The 16494-nt window shown below is 42.3% G+C and overlaps 3 protein-coding genes across 6 annotated transcripts in view; all 3 read right to left on the reverse strand.

Annotated features, from left to right (window-relative positions):
* Positions 1–3650, reverse strand: part of lats2 (large tumor suppressor kinase 2) — a 33472-nt gene extending 29822 nt beyond the window's left edge. Inside the window, exon 1 of the mRNA XM_062402454.1 lies at positions 3412–3650. The gene's annotated coding sequence lies outside the window, so the exon portion shown is untranslated. The remainder of the gene's footprint in view (positions 1–3411) is intronic.
* Positions 3651–5418: 1768 nt separating this feature from the next.
* Positions 5419–10434, reverse strand: LOC133967709 (uncharacterized). 2 transcript variants are annotated; one of them, XM_062403324.1, is made up of 2 exons: positions 10204–10434; positions 5419–9467 (listed from the first exon to the last, which is right to left on the reverse strand). In XM_062403324.1, the coding sequence occupies exons 1-2, from the start codon at positions 10379–10381 to the stop codon at positions 8146–8148; spliced, it is 1500 nt and encodes a 499-aa protein (XP_062259308.1). In that variant the 5' UTR covers positions 10382–10434; the 3' UTR covers positions 5419–8145. The 2 variants fall into 2 exon arrangements, with proteins under 2 accessions (XP_062259308.1, XP_062259307.1); XM_062403323.1 differs by having other exon boundaries at positions 5419–9524.
* Positions 10435–11471: 1037 nt separating this feature from the next.
* On the reverse strand, positions 11472–16211 carry ska3 (spindle and kinetochore associated complex subunit 3). Of its 3 annotated transcripts, none has more exons than XM_062403181.1 (11): positions 15958–16211; positions 15817–15878; positions 15061–15232; positions 14353–14800; positions 14129–14190; positions 13468–13673; positions 13158–13367; positions 12840–13031; positions 12630–12709; positions 12295–12422; positions 11472–11801 (listed from the first exon to the last, which is right to left on the reverse strand). In XM_062403181.1, exons 1-11 carry the CDS (start codon positions 16079–16081, stop codon positions 11644–11646), a joined length of 1842 nt encoding a protein of 613 aa, XP_062259165.1. In that variant the 5' UTR covers positions 16082–16211; the 3' UTR covers positions 11472–11643. The 3 variants fall into 3 exon arrangements, with proteins under 3 accessions (XP_062259165.1, XP_062259164.1, XP_062259163.1); XM_062403180.1 differs by having other exon boundaries at positions 13158–13364; positions 13468–13676; XM_062403179.1 differs by having other exon boundaries at positions 13468–13676.
* Between the last annotated feature and the right edge of the window lie 283 nt (positions 16212–16494).

A 16494-nucleotide genomic window follows, 5' to 3' on the forward strand; every position in this document is an offset into this window, starting at 1 on the left:
TCACATATAGTGGTGATGTTGCATGTTGCAGCTGAAGACACCTCAACTCAATCTCACCTTCCAAACATGAACGAGAACCTTGGTATCCTGCAGTTGTCAAATCTCAAAAAAAGTATATGTTTTCCAGTTCGGGCTTCTGTAAAAAAACATGGCGGCCTCCATGGAGAGGACCCGCTCCCGATGTAAATATAAAGTATTTAAATATAAAAGGCCCACTCAAACAAGTCGTAAAATTTTGGTGAAACAAACTTGTGAAAACATCACTAGGGTTATTATTTATCAATTTCTGCCAATAGATCACTTTCAACCAAATCTTATACACTGAACCTTTAAGCTGAGTTGTCCAATTATTATTTCCATATGGACCATGCTAAATTTGGGTATGTACTTGGTATATATTGCTATTGAGACATGGGTAAAGCTATTTATTTGAGAAATGTTTCAATAAAAGCATCGGAAATACTGAAAATGCCAGATCAAGAGTTTACAAGTACGTAAATCTATGTACTGATCCAGTAGACTTTGAAGTTGCTATATTAGTTTTTATCCTGAGCCAGGCCATACAACAATGACAGTAATTATCACTTTAATAAAGGATAAGCAGCAGACAGCTTTAAAAAATATGATAAAAAGTTATTTTTTGAAATGATCTGCTTTTGGATCGGTACTCGTATCGACCAATATGCAAGGATCCGGAATCGAAACAGACTGTATCAGAACATCTATAATCTTAAAATCGAGCCTGTATTTCAAGTTTGTTTATCGACCGAGCCCAGTTCAGATATGTCCTCAGGACCTCCAACATGTCGGCCGGATACCTTTTATATCCGATGCTATTTAGATGAGGGTAAAGCTAGCGGCACGGTCTGCTCTAGCTAACACATAACTTTCATTTGTCCTGGTTTATACAGACAAAGAGAAAGCTTGAGGAAAAAGCAGCTGAAGTTGAGAGAGAAAGATGACTGTCACTGCAAAGCAGAAAGCTGCAGTGGTGTGTAAACCCTCCTGGGAAGATTATTTTAGCACTGCTGTTAGTGGTGTGACTGATTTTTCTACACTGGATGAATTGCAAACAGTTACTCCTTATGTGTCACTAGATTATTTAAAAAACAGGATTGTAGAAAACCTGTAATCTGAGCTCAAGTGAAGAGAAATTGAACTTGGACTTCGGAAACATCCCTCCTGCATACTTCTACACACCCACAGAGTTCATCCATCTTCAACAACACACACACACTCAAAAATCAGCCCAAGCCTTGGCCTCAGCCAGAGTTTACATCATCTCGTTCCCAGATTTCAACTTCAGCTATTCCCATTATCTTTTTACACCAAGTTTGCAGCTATGTTTTGTTGCAGAGCTGGGATCTTGCTAACTGCTGATACACAATACATTTCCGCACCTTAAAATGGCCACGGCCAACATCTGCCAGCATCTGCTCCGTTTGTAGTCCAGTGGGTGATTTCTCACCGCAGTCATCCCTGTGATTCTTCCCTGACAGATGCATCTGCACCGCCTGACAGAATTAGATCCAGCTGCGGCTCAATACCTGATGACGCACTGTTGCACCACCAGCACAACCTCACTATAATAGGCCTTATTGTTACAAAAGAAAAAGTGACTTTGGGTGCTATTATCTACTTTGAACAACTCAGGCCTGCTGCACAGCAATCAGAGGAGTCAAGCATGTGTGTCAGGCAGAAGGAGAGTGTTCAAACGTCGTAGTATTAGCAGGACACCTGAAAGGAGCACGTGGTTGCATCAGTGCAAACCTATGCAGGAGTTGAGTGAAAATTGCACATTCAATGATAAATTCTGCATACAGTGATATGACCAGAAGGCTATCAGGAGGCCCGGTTCCTATCAGCTAATACTGATCGTAATCAAGATAATGTGTCACTATCATTTCCGTTAAGTATAAATACTGACTTTAACTCCTGAGGGACGGTTGTGGTTTTGAATTCTCCTTCAAGAGAAGGACAAATAACATGTTAAACAGCTCTGAGGTTGAACATTAAACCATTTATGTGTTAAACCTCATGATTTATGATGATTGTATGATGGCTCACTCGTACATCTGCATGATCAACCCCCTTTGACCCCTGACCTTAACCAGGAGCTCAGAAATTATGTTTTGCCTCATTAGGACCAAGCGTTGTTCCCCATGAGGTCCATCGGTACTGACTTGACGATTGTTTTGGCTGGAAAAGGTCCTTAAACACTGGGAAAGGTCTTAATCACCTTTGCTATCAACTTATAGGGCCATAAAATGTTAACACCTGAAAAAACGTGGCAGTTTTAGCATAAATGGGATAACCCCTGGATCCCTGTTGATGGCTCTGCAAAGGGGGGACCATGCCAGTACTTGAAATGATCGCTGGGGAATAATGTTTTTTAGGGGCCACAAGATTAAAGTAAAGAACGTTCCCAATAGATTGCGGGCTAATTTGAAGACTTTTTTCCAACGCAAATCAAAAAGACACAGAGAGAAAGTTCAATCAAACACTGATATTACCACAGGATGTTTTGACAGATACACACACACACACACACACACAAACACAAACACCTGAATAACAGCGTCGCTCCTGGATATATAGTATCTGCTTAAAATGGTCCCATGCAAACATTTGGCAATTTCAGAATAACTGCACCATAATTTTTGAGATAACATAAAATAATCCTTCATTAGTCCCACATGGAGAAATTTGCAATATCACAGCAGCAAGAGTAAAAAATGAGCATCAGTAAGTATCAAGTATAAGTGTAAGGAATATAAAAGCCATAGAGAAATATGAATGAGATAAAAACTAACATATACAAGGATTGCACACAAACCATTGTCTTTCACAGTTCAGAGTTTTTCCTTATGCCACCAGACTCATAGTACAGAGATATTTCACCCAACATGTAAAATGATGTAGCAAATATGATCCAATAGTTTAAATTGGAGCCCTTTTAAAGACAGAAACACTGGATTTTTCCAGCTCTTTACATGGGCCCTGAACCTGGGGGTCACATGCAAGAACCTCAACATATCTCAAACAACTTTTCAGCAGGAGATCGTGTTTTTTCTGTTTCTTCTCGTGTTTATTAGCTCAATTCAACATCTGGGCCAGGGCTTTAGAACCGTTACAAAATGGTGTCTGTGTAGTTTGTGCTGAAGAGGCCTTGAACATGAGAGGAAATCCCTGTTAGAGCGTCCTGTGGCCTTCGACACAGGGAGAGGGGGCCACAGCAGAGACCCCCCCCTCCTTTTACCCCTAAACCCTGAAGAAACAACCAGAACACACGCTCAACTTTTCCTGTGAACTTCAGCTCGACTCGGAGGAGCTTTTTTTCCTCCAGCAGTCACCGAGTCGTGCGAGTCGTGCAGCTAAAGCCCCAGCACCACTCCCCTCCAGCATACTCACCATGTGAGAAGAAGAAGCCTCGATGTCTCCAGGTCCGTGGAGCGACACCCCGCAGACCGACCGCCGTTTAAAACCCACCAGGAAAAAAAGTTCCGTGTCCCCGGAGCGAGGAGCCGAGAGCAGGCCGCGGGGGAATCAGTGGAGGCGGACGGGCTGAGTGGATGTGATGAAAGCAGCCTCCATTTTCTCCACACTCTCAGAAATCAGCACAAAGTTGGACACTCGCTGCATTGTTAACATTCCTCAGGTCACGTGACGCACCGACGCACGTCAGCGCGGAGCCAAAGATCGTCGGCGAGAGACAGGATGTGCTCCAGCTGTGTGTTCCTGTGTTCCTGTGTTCCTCCTTTTTCTTTTTTTTTTTGTTCTTTTAACTTCCTGCACTTTAGATTTTTGGCTTTTTAAACCATGTTTACCCTCTATTTACTAACATTAGAATGTGTACATAATAGTCCAAAAAATCCTAAACCCTCATAGTTCTAATGCAGGAACATTTTAATGTAAATCTATTTCTAATGATAGTTTGCAAGAAATTGGAAAAAACAGAGTATGGCAGCTTCCCAGAAGCTGAAATATTAAGCGGAGTGGGAACTCCTGCTTTTTCCTCCACTCTGACCGCAGATATTCTAGGCGGAGCTTCCTCAAGAGCATTTCTGTCTCTGATAGATGAAAAAAAAGTTCAGTACATTACTCAGTCAATCCTCTCTGGCTTTGGGAGGAATCTATACGAAAGATCATGAAACATTGTGAAAGCAAATAAAGATCTATACGCTGTTATCATAAATCAAACACGAGGACTAGGGACGGGAGAGCACATGCACCACAAAACTGAAATCACGCACACACACACACACACACAGTGGAGGAAAAAAGACTCATCCTGCATTTCCCAAAACTGTATTTGAATCAGTCACTGAGGAACAAATGAAGAAAAGGTGAAGACATTAAACAAGAAAGCTCATGCACCCATAACAATAAAGGTAAACAGTAACAGTAGAGGTGTTGTGGAGATGCACAATACTCCACAACACCGGGACGGCTGTAAATGAGGGGTAGAGTGGTCGTCCTCCAACCTGAAGGTCGGCAGTTCGATCCCCAGTCTGACCCATCTGCATGTCGAAGTGTCCTTGGGCAATGGCCCACCATATAATAACAAAGTGCTGTGAATAGATGCACTTTATGAATGTGTGTGCGAATGTAAAACTGTACTGTAAAGCGTTTTGAGTCATTGAGACTAGAAAAGCGCTTCATAAATACAAAACCATTTACCATTTACAATGACAACTTAAAAAACATAAGATATTCAACCAGTTTGTCATCGAACACATTTCAACTAATAGGTTTTGTTAATTTTAGGAGTCAATTTGCTATTTGCTGTCAAATGCAAAGCAAAAAAGAACATCTGCTTTTCCAGCTAAAAGAAATTCATCCAACATCATGTTTATGAAAGGTATTATTAACTATAGGGGAATTCTGCTATTTTTCAAATGGGTTCCATATGTTTATAATTATATAAAATGTTTTGGAATTAGTCTTTTGTCTATAAAATGTTTTACCCTGGGTCTGTATTGATGAAAAACATGAACTTATAGAGGATATGTCGTTGTCCCATGTGATAAAATTGCTGTCGTTGCTGCAACTGTTGTTTGAAGCGATCTACTGGACCGATTTCTTAAGCCCTTTGGAGTACCATGCATTTACGCACACCCATTCTTTTAATACACTGGGCGCCTTGGTTGAAAAATACCAGATTTCCCTTTTAACACTGGTGTTCCCTGATGCCAACCCTCAACAAGATGCTTTCAGAAGTGGCAACAGTAATAAATACAAGAAAATCCAAGGAAAAAAGACAGCACAGTACCTATATCTATGTCTTAATACCAATTTCAAAACTATTACTCTAAGTGTAGCAGCAACTCTCCTGTGTTCTTCATCTTTTAACCAACAAGCATTCAAGTTTGCAAATCAAATTGTGGTGAGTCAAAGATTTGTCTTTGAGAGGAAGCATTTCTGTTCGTCCGAAAAGTAAATTTATTAAAGGAAATATTAACTTTTCAATTTTAAGGATTGCTAATTGATTTCATTTTTTCCTTTCCTTTGGAGTAAATGGAAAACTTAACGTAAGCAGGGATGACCCTCAGTAGAGAGCGCATAACTCCGCCAAGACCATTCAATTCGTCAAGATGCATTAATTATGTTCTGGATGAGAATGTCTATCTCAGTGTTAGAGACAGAGAAAAAAACATTCCATGATCTGCACCAAAATTTAGTTCTTCCATCAAGTTTAAGGGAAAGCCCTTCAGTTGTTTGTGTTATGTTGCTCAAAAACAAATACAGGGGTGAAAACACAACCTTCGTGGTGAAAATAAGAAAAGACATCTGGCAGCTGGAAAAAAAATCAGTTTCAGTTTGATGTGGAACCTCAAGGATTGGAAACTGAACACATGAAAAACACAACCAGTCACATACAAGAATATGCAGGGGCCTGAGAACAGAAGGCACGATCCACTTTGGGGTACCACAACATGCCATGAACCGGACATCTTCTAAAGCCGTGCATCAGAACTGACACGGTTTTGTCTTTTTCACTGGATAAAGCTTCTCAATGTGTGAAAAACCCTCTCTGATTAAATAGAGGCGCTGAGCCAAAGCACAAGGATCACAGTTGAAATGTACATTCCATCTATTTGACATCATTTGGTGTTTGTACATATTAAAGGGTACAAGGAGGAGTAGCTTACCTCCAAATAGAAATTGGACAATTATCACTGTGCAGTGTGCACACACAGATCTGACTGAGCTGGAATCAAGGATGATTTATGGTTCAGTGCTGAGTGTTTACGCACATTTAGCTTCGTAACCAAAGCAGAACAACAGTCTAAAGCATATTATAGGATGTAGAGAAGGCTAATTTGTAACAGCGGCTTAACAAACTAAGGCAGCTGCACTGCAGGACAACAGAGAACACGTTTCAATCAACATGGTTTCTTCACACAGGTTATACTGAAGTTATTTTCTTCTCTAAATCAAAAACATATTTTTCACTTGAAATGAGGACACGAAAGCCCATACAGGAGCCAAGATAGACAAACTGTTTAAAAACAGCTTTCCATTGGCTGGTAACCATTCTTGAAAACAGCCTCCAGCTTTGTACTCTTCTCAGTGGTATGTAGTCATGGTTCAGAGTGTTAACAATCAATTAGAGCCGAACACAATCAGCAAAGCAGATGATGAGAATTAATCGGTCACAAATTAAAAGTAAATTTTCAGAGTTCCGAGGCCAACGCGCTCAGCCGAACAGCCTCATCGACAACACTTGCGCTGTCTCATCCCAGAACGAACACAGGTCGCCTTCGGGACATCTTTCCTTTCATAACCCTATTTGCTCCAATTACTTGTAATGCTAATTTGACGCTGTGTGACTGTGGAGAATTGCAGAAGCATATAAAAGAATGGATCTTAGTCTCAGTGCACAAGCGCTTGCCTGTGAATTTGTTCCGCTCTATGAGACTCTATGTGACACAGTGTATAAGTCCAGCACATCATCAACACAAGACTTATCATGCCATGGTGAGTGTATTCTTGTGCTAAAACTTATGGTATAAAAATAAAAATGGTGTATTTCATCCCAACCGTAATTAACCATAACGTGTGTGTCCTTAAAAGATAAACAAGGCGCAGAAATATTCATGTCAGAGCTGCAATGGAGCTGATATTGCACTTCTGTGCATGCTATTCTTTTTAATCTAACCTGTTCTGGGCTGCATCTCTCTGTATTGTATTGTGTTCTGCGAAGGGAGAAAATATTGAGTGAAGTCAGCTGCTCTAGCGTTTGTTGAGAGTGACAAGAACTTGCAGACGCTTGCATGGCACAGGACAGCACCACCCACACTGCAGTTTATATACTGTACCTTCTTAAATGGCTGAGGTTTACTATAAAAGACGACTCTGAGTCATACAGAGCTAATTCAGCGTCTGAAAAAATAACTTGCTTTGCAAGTCTGCAATTCTTTGTCAGTTGAGTTGCATAACCCCATGGCATCACATCTTAAGCTGTTTTAGACATGCACTGAGCTCCGCAGTTCCTCCAAACTTTCTCTGGAGGAGGTGCATGTGTGAACACAAAAGTCCGTTTCTAAAGACTCACTCCACCTGGCCTCCTAGTAGCAGGTCCGTAGATATCCAGGAGAGGTTGATGATGATGCTTTGAACGCGTGACAGCCCCCACAATAAAAAAACAAATATCTTTCTGTCAAATAGCGGTGATACACATGTCCTGCCTGTGTCTGCTCGACCCGGCTGCTCCACTTCTTGCCTGAATAATGCAGAGAATTTAATTCAGCTGTGAATGCATCTGTGCAGAAAACCTCTGTCTGTGTTGTGAAAGGAAAACTGCGGTTAAATCCGTAGCCAATTCTCTGGATTTCACCAGTAGGTCATGTCTGAAAACGGCTTCAATAATGTGGTTTCTGGATTTGGGAGAAGCTCCCGTTTCCATGTATAACCTGCCCAAGTCACACGCTCTCTCAAAGCAAGAATTAAAGTGGATTAGTGTAAATTTACTTTCTGTAGTTATCATTTTGTATTGACAAAGGGATGTAGTGTGAGAACATGAAATAAGGTCCAAAGCAGTAAAGGGATTGTAAGTGTGAGAACATGAAATAAGGTCCAAAGCAGTAAAGGGATTGTAAGTGCCCGACCAGCAGTAAGGATCACTAGGTGATACTGTACAAATCACTCTAGTGGAGCAGCAGAGATGCACAGGTTGTTTAAGGCACAAGCGACTTGCACAATCTTATCAAAGGTTGACAGGTTCGACGTGCGCTCGGAGGCCGTGGTGAAGGGGCTCTCGACGGGGCCGGTGAGCATGGCGTATCTCCGCTTCACCATGGAGATAACCCTCTCCACATGCCTCGGCACGCTCACCACCTCAGAGGAAGAATCTGCAGGCGGCGAGGCGTCCGAGCTCCCACAAGTCTCTCCTTGGTAGCTGCAAGCAATTTTAAACAAGGCTCCTCGTGCAGCCACAGAATCTGCAATGTCAAGATTGCGACTCGCCAACACGATGTCGCCTGGGAGCAGTTTGCAGAGAAACCCACAGCCCTCCGCCAGGGTCTTGTCACTTACGTTTCCCAGCACACCCCTGGACACAAAGGTGACGACTCCTTGCGGAGCCACACCGATCAGGTACTTTAACACGTTATGACTTGTCCCTGCTGCCTGAGAGGTAGCCGCCGCCCTCTGCTGCTGCTGCTGCTGCTGATGCTGCTGCTGCTGATGCTGCTGCTGCTGCTGCTGCTGGTTGCCCCGGGAAACCGGCCCCTCAAAAGGCACGGTGAAACAGTCTATGATAACAGCACAGTCAGGGTGGGAGGTGCGCAGAGCTGCCGGCAGGTTCTTGCGGAGCTCGGCTCTGGAGGGCCAGAAGACGGCTGTTGGCACCAGAGTGGAGGACATGATGTTGACCATCTGGTGCACTGTTCTGGTTACTATGCCGACTTTCACGCCAAAGCGGTAGGCCAGGTCCTGGTTGCGGAGGTCCAGGCGGAGCCGCATCAGTGTGAGCAGCAGCTGCTGGAACTTGGAGAGTCGGACGTTCTTCATCCCGTCCATGTGTGGAGCCAGCAGCCACATTACAGTCTCTAAGACAAAGTAGTTGGGTAAACCCGTGTAAAACTTTACCTTCTCTGCATCGTTCCTCAAGAAATTCTCGGACAGAGACATTTTCTCCACAGACTCCCTGAGGGCCTGGTTTTCCTTCTTCAGGGCTTTCAGGATGTCTTCGAAGTTCACTGCTGCGTAGAACTTTCCTTTCTTACTGTCACTCACAGATTCATCATCATCCTCATCGTCAGTGCTGAGGGAGGAGGACCCAATTTCCTCCACGATGGCTTCCTGCTCCCTCTCCTCTGGGCGCTCCTCCTGGAGCCTTTCACCCACCGCAGAGCTGCCCTGACCCTGCAGGAACAACAAGGCGTTGGCCGCCTCCACGCGGTCCTCCTGCTTGTCCAGGGTCTCCAAGGCACCTGGCTCCTTCATCTCTGGGGATAAGGGAGCTGTGGTGAACACAGAGGGAACATAATCTGGCGAACGTGGATTCTTCACCTGTTTACCTGCATGTGGAAACACTGGGGGTGAAAAATCTGAAAAATATAGCATAAAGTAAGTATCTATTTATGGCACTTTCCCCAGTATCAGTCTAATTCAGGCAGTAGTTTGAGGATTAGTTATGATGGGCATGCAGCCATGTTTTTTCCTGCTTAAACTGGTACATCGTCCCACACGTAAAGTGCCAGGAGCAGTTTGATAACAGCAACAGATTTTGATGGTTAGATATAGGATCTGTCTAATTTTCCCAGGGGGTGGGGGGGGATTAAAATAGTTACCGTTATTATGAACAGTTATGAGACATATATATTATTTTAAACTAAACAAAAATACAAAAGTTACAATGAGCAAATTATTACAAGACCAAGATATTACACAGACGTAATACAAAACAAGAGAATAAAAATACAATAACACAGAATAAGATAGATAATAAATTAACTAAGAATAATAGGAGACAGAAAATGCACAGTATATATCTATATATCTATACAGTATTGGTACTTTATTTAGAGTTGGTACCTTTCTATACAGTCTATGGTTGGTAATTTATATAGTCTTGGTACTTTATATAAAATCCATGATTGGTACCTTTATACAGACTACGGTTGGTACTTTATAAAGTCTTGTTACTTTATATACAGTTAATTGTTGGTACTTTATATTCCGTCTATGTTTAAGTACCTGAGATGAAGTGAGTGCTACACAGTCTGCTGCCGTCGTTAGGGATCCAGCCCTCCCGGTTCACAGCTTCGATCCACCGCTGCTTCCTGTTGGGGTCCCGCGGGAAGCGGTAGAAGGAGAGGCCGGTGCCCGGGGTCCTCCTGTTCCTGCAGCCGGTCACTACACAAGTGTGAACCATCGTCTGGAGCGTGGAGAAGCAAAGGAGGTGAGCGGGGCCCGCTCAGTGGCCGTCTGACTCCCAAAATGGCGGTAGTTGAGAGGAGGGTACAAAAGGAAAGAATAAAAAAAAAACACCACATGGTAGGGACGTCATTGATGCTCGTTTGCTTCCAACTATCTGATTGGACCGTTTGGGGTGACGTCAGTTGAGTCTTTACTCACGCGTCGACACTGATGCGGTTTTAAATGTTTAGAAAAATATTTCTAAATATGGTGAAAAAAGAAAGGTGGTTGGAAGAACGAAAAAAATCGATTATAAAGTACGAAAAGTCATATATAGAGACATTTATTTATTTGTTGTAGCCGTCAAATGTATTATAGAATAATAACAAACCAGTAGTGGTTCTTACTTGTGTGCAGACCCGGGGGAAACCAAATCTATGCCACGTTCCATTAAAAACCTTGGATGACCTCCCACCAAAATATTCAGAGTAGAAAACAATGCCAGTGAGTCATAATAACGCATTACGGGGCATTTCACACATATTTAAGTGGTAAAACGCTTACAGACAGAAATTGGACGATACTATGTGTACATTGACAGAGGTGCTTATTAACAGGGTCAGGGTTAGGTAGTCTTAAGGTAGCTTTCACTGCTGTTGATATATGGAGGGGCCATCTTGGATTTCGAAGTTTGCATTCAACAATTTGATAGGACCATCTGGCCAAACAAGTAAACTGCAGGTACTTAAAAGAAGAAAAAATGAAAAAATGGTAAACTTCTAGTTGAAATGTGATGTCCTTAATGGTCCTTTAGATTCTACAATCTAATTGGACCGTTTGGGGTGACATCACTTTGTTTTAGCGGCTAGTTAAAATAAAATTTGACCCAAGGTTTTGACAGTATTTACATTTACAAGACTACATTTCGTCTGGCACTTTGTATATTGTAGAATAACAGGTTATCCTATTTTGGCCTAATTCATTAATGATGTAGACTAAAGGTCCAGCTGGAGTTATACTAAGTAAATACTTCTATCGCCTTTTGCTCAGAATTTGTTAAACTTGAACTCAAACTTTTTAATATAATACAAGAGCCTCTGGAGACATTTTCAAACAATGTTCAGAAATGTTAGGATTTATTATATACATGTAAATTTATATTCAGATCCATAAACTCACATTAGTGCAAATTGAGAGAACCAGAAACCGGCAGCTACAACTTGAATAAGCAGCGTTTTGTGAGTTGAGATAAAAATAGATTTCAGTTTCATGCAACAGTTAGGTATGTGCGCTCAGTTTGTACACGGCGTTGTTCTTGGCTCCCCCCACTTGCTGCAGCCTCTTGAGCTCGGTGAGACACAGGACGAACACGGGCGTCTTGGTCCCTACATTGGTGATCCTCTTCAGCTCCTCCAAATTCAGTTCTGTCTTTTCTCCTGCAGAGGGCAGCACAGAACAGGAAACGTTGAGAAGTGGTTCAAACGATAAAAGTGCTATCAATGGGTCTTGTATTTTTCGTCCAGTACTTACCAACATATTTGGGCTCTATTTGGGCTCTATTTGTAGATGTCTGGTTTATTTTGTGTTCACTATTTTCCAAATATTTTGGCACCATACCCAATTACCTGTATGATAGTATTATGACCACTCATGTGCATCAAGGTGTTTTCTTACTGTCGACCGACACGCCAGCTCTTATTTCTGCCCTGCTGCGTCACAACCGTTCTCAGTCTCTACAACATCAGGTTCAACGTCTCACCCTGACATCCTTCTGTCTCCATCATGTATCCAATAACAGATTAATCTAGGTTTAGTCTGGAAGTGGTGATGATGTAGTTTTCTGAATCTTTTACAACCCAAAGAGGATATTTGGACAAAACGTTGATATATTTGCTTTAATCATAAAAGGTCAATGAATGTGGCACAGACCTGGAAACTCTGCTATGAACTTGTTGATGTTGTGGACGACCTGGTTGAGGTTGTACAGCGTCATCTGCCTCATGTAGCGTGGTAAACTCTGGAACTCGCTCTCTGACACCGCAGACAGACTCGGAGCACTGGAGAGAGGACAGATTACTATGAACATTTTGATTTGTAGACTGCATGCCTGGATATATCAGGAAATCAAGCAACAAGATGGAAGAAGAACATAAAGCGAATCACCTCAAAACATGAAAAATATTCAACATAAAACTCAATATTTTTGAATTTACTACGTTTGCGTTGGGAGAATCTATAAAAAGTACATTTCAGAGCAGTTTTACCTGTTTTTATGTTTTTCTGTTCTGACATTTGGTTGCACAACTGCCACTCCTGTCTTTTTCAACTGACCCTGGGACACAAGCTAGATAACAGAAATCATAAGAGAAAAATGAACAAAATAAGCATATGAGAGGTGAGTGGAATTTTACATCTGACATATAAATAGTGTCCTCAGTTATGAGAAGTTTCATTAAAGGGAAAACACAGCTTACTTTACAGATGTCCTGTGTCACAGAGCTGAGGTCGGGCATCTCAGGGGTGCTGGGCTCTTGGTAGTCCCTCCTGATGCGAGGTGTCCCCAAGCTGAACTCCTGGGTGGGTTCGTCCAGCTCCAGGCTGTGAAAAGCAAGCTCCTCCGTCACCTGTTCATGCACACCAGTCCTCTTTGGGATTTTTGCACTTCTCTGGGAGGTACAGACAAGACAGGTTTAAAAAAAAAAAAAAAAAGGCATGTGAACATTGAACAGAGGTTCAAAGTCAACTTTGTGAATTTGATCAATTTGCTATTTGGCTAAAAATTATGGTCATACATTTTGTAGAGATTTCCCCAAACAAGACTCCAGGTTGGGCATCTCTGGCATTTGCTTGTCCTCCTCACCCATGATGAATATCTCGGGCACATTGTACTCCCACATGCGTTTGGAGCCGGTCGCTGGGTTATGAGTTGGCGTCAAAAGTTTGGAGCTGTGGCCGTCATCATCAGTTTGCATGCTGATAGGCTCTGGCTGCTCTGCGCTCTGCTGACACATGCAAGAGGCACAAACTCTGAGTTGGATGTTTTCAGCCAGTCTGGATGAGCAACTTAACTAGTAAAAAATATTACACACAAACACTTCCTACCTTTTTTGTGCTCACAAGCCGGCTCAAGTATGGTGTTTGAAAAGCGGGGACCTCAGGGGTGGTACACAGGGGTCCAGGACGAGTGGGGGATTCTGGGTCACCACTGCCGTGCGCTGTTGGGGAGCAGTTTGCTGTTGGTTTGTTTGTCTTTTTGATTTTGAATCCCTGGGTGGAAAACACAGGCAGCTCTGGGGACTCCAAGTTTTCTGCTGATGGCAGGAGCAATGTCATATGAGAGGGAACAGCAAACATATTTAATTTCAGTGCTTTTCACGCGTTTTTAAAAATTCATTTATAAGTAGCATTATAAAAAAAAGCATTTTACCATTTTTACGTCATCATCAGTAATACTCTTAGCTGACATTTTAGAAAATATTTAATGAATGTCAAAATTCAATAAGATAGATTTTAATTCATTCATTTCGAAAAAATACATGTTCTTAGTTTCTCAATGTAAAACACATTTTAGTACCAGATCTCATTTGTTATTGGCTCTAGAGTAAGACAATTTGAAATGTTATTTAGGTATTGTTCTGGAAGTGTTTAGAAAAGACATGAGAAAAATCTGAGAAATATAGTAGAAGAACAGACCATAAATCCCTTCAAAGGAAAAAACTGAGGTAATGGTCAGTTAAGGGTTGTTATCAAAATAGTTTCATACCTTTAGTCTGTAAACTCTCCTTTAGAGATTCCAAGGTAGGTACAGGTTTGTCTTGTGAGGATCTGTTAAAGCAGAGGACTTCTATAAAGTAGGAGTAAGCAGTGATTATAGTCTCCTGAGAGACCTCTGACAGTACTGCTGCAAATCATGCATGTTCCCAGCAGAGGTCAATAAAGATCCCATACTGGACATATTTTGTAATGCTCCTAATACTCATCCTTTACGTTTGAGGCTTGTCGACGTTCTTCTGGATCAGATTCATAGTGAAGTCGTTGTACAGACACATTGTGTGCTCGGAGATGCCAAAGTTGTGCATCTGAGGACTCTGAAGCTCGGTGTCATCCATCCGCAGGGCACGCTTGGGTGTTAAGGGCATTGGTGGTGGCGTGGGCGTGCTCATAGTGGGGTGAGGAAGTCTTATCTCAGGCATGCGGGGCACTTCAGAGCACCACTCTGCCCCAGCCAGGCCTCTCTTCAGCAAAATCTCAGACAGACCAAAGTCAGAGAGCTGCGGGGTTCGCATTACGTCAGTGAAGGGTGGCGGCTCCATTGTCAGAGATGATGAGGCCTGATCATCTTCAGCCTCCTCCTGGCTTCCCTCTTCTTCTCCTGCTGAATTACTTTCACCTTCATCTGCCACTTCTTCAGTATCTGAGTCCTGGTGGTTGTCTTCTGTGTAAGAAAAGGTCACAATAATAATACAGTTTGAGTGCTGCGGGTTAAAAATACAATGTGAGAGTCTCCTGGGTTTCTCTGACCAACTTCGTAGTAAAACCTCCTGGAGAATGTCAGAATACGCCCATGTGAGAATACAGCAGGATTCTCCTTGAGTGAGTGGGTGTGTTGATGACATTTCTAACACGCGACAGAGAGGCAAACTCCAGATAAAGTCCGGACCAAATTGTGCAGACATCAGCCGGCTGGTGACTTACTGGTTAGTCTCTGGGCATCTCTGGGAGCCTCGTAGCCGTAGTTTTCAAAGTGTTCCTTCAGAGTCTGGATGTCCTGACTGACCCTCTGCTCCATCACTGTGCAGGCCTTGATGAAGCTGCTCACCTCATTCTCCTGCGCTTGTTGTTGAGTCAGCTGATCCTGGACCTGCCCCTGAACGAGGACAGACAAGAGGTATTCTTCACAAAACTGACACATTATAAAGATGGAGTGTTAGAAGCAGGCCGGATGTTACATTTAAAAAACGTTTATATGTAGAAATTTCATATTGTACTTAATGAGGAAAAGTGTTTATCTGTCCCAGATAAAATTCTTTTTTTAATTGCTGCCACTTATCGCTGCAGCTAAAAATGTATTTCCCTATTGATCTACTATTAATTAATCAATCAATATCACTTTTATGAAATTACATTATTCAGAGAGAGCCTTCGTCAAATTAACAGTGATGACAGGCAATTACAAATCGAGGAGTACTTTATTTATAAGTAAACACACATAGACAAATTATTATAAGGGAACTTTCCCATAGTGGGACGAATAAAGGAATATCTGATCTTATCTCATGTCTGTATACATTTATGTATTCTTACTTTTAGTTAAGTTATGAGTACTTATATAACAAAGGGCGCGAGAGGAGTACTTGTAATCCATTTTACTGTAGTATTTGTGGGTGTTTAAACAGTGGCGGTGTTAAATGATGAGATTATTGAACAGAATTTGGTTTGGATAGTTTCTACCTTCAGGTTCCCGACGTCGCACTTCAGTTCGTGGTATGCTCGCATCGCCTTCGCAGTGGTTTCTGGAAAGAGAAGGAGATGGTCTGGACATATTGAAGTTTACTGAAGAACACTGTAGAGGAGCTGGACGGCATCTCTCACCGCTGTCAACCTCGTTGTTGTCGCGGTTATCGAAAGACTGCTGGAGTTTGGTGGTTTCTGACTCCAGGGTCACCGCCAGCTTCCGGAGTCTGGAGAAGAACCGCTCCGTCGGCTCCATGGTCATACACACGAGTCTGAACGTTTACTAATAAACTCGATTACAAATAAATAATCGTTTGTTTACATCTATTCCAACTTGGAGAATTGTTTCGTTTTTGGCGCCTGGGCTTTTTCCGGCTTCAGTCTCTTCTTCTTCTTTCCGGCAGCCTAGGCACTATCTACCGCATTGCTGCCCCCACCGGTAGGGCAACATCACTGCAGTTTGGGCCCTTACAACTTTTGTTTTGTGATATAAATTTGTAGTTTTTAGGAAATGAAAATCTCCCCAGTTTGCCTATTCATAATACTTTTCTTTCTTTGGCATAGAGCTTACAATGCATCAAAACCTGCTGCACAGACTCCAGGACTCCACAGTAGTCACAATAATATGTTAAAAGTTAAAGTTAAGTTAAAGTAGCTTTATTGTCAATTCTTAAC

The sequence above is a fragment of the Platichthys flesus genome, chromosome 13 (assembly GCF_949316205.1).
Source record: "Platichthys flesus chromosome 13, fPlaFle2.1, whole genome shotgun sequence".
Taxonomy (NCBI): Eukaryota; Metazoa; Chordata; class Actinopteri; order Pleuronectiformes; family Pleuronectidae; genus Platichthys; species Platichthys flesus.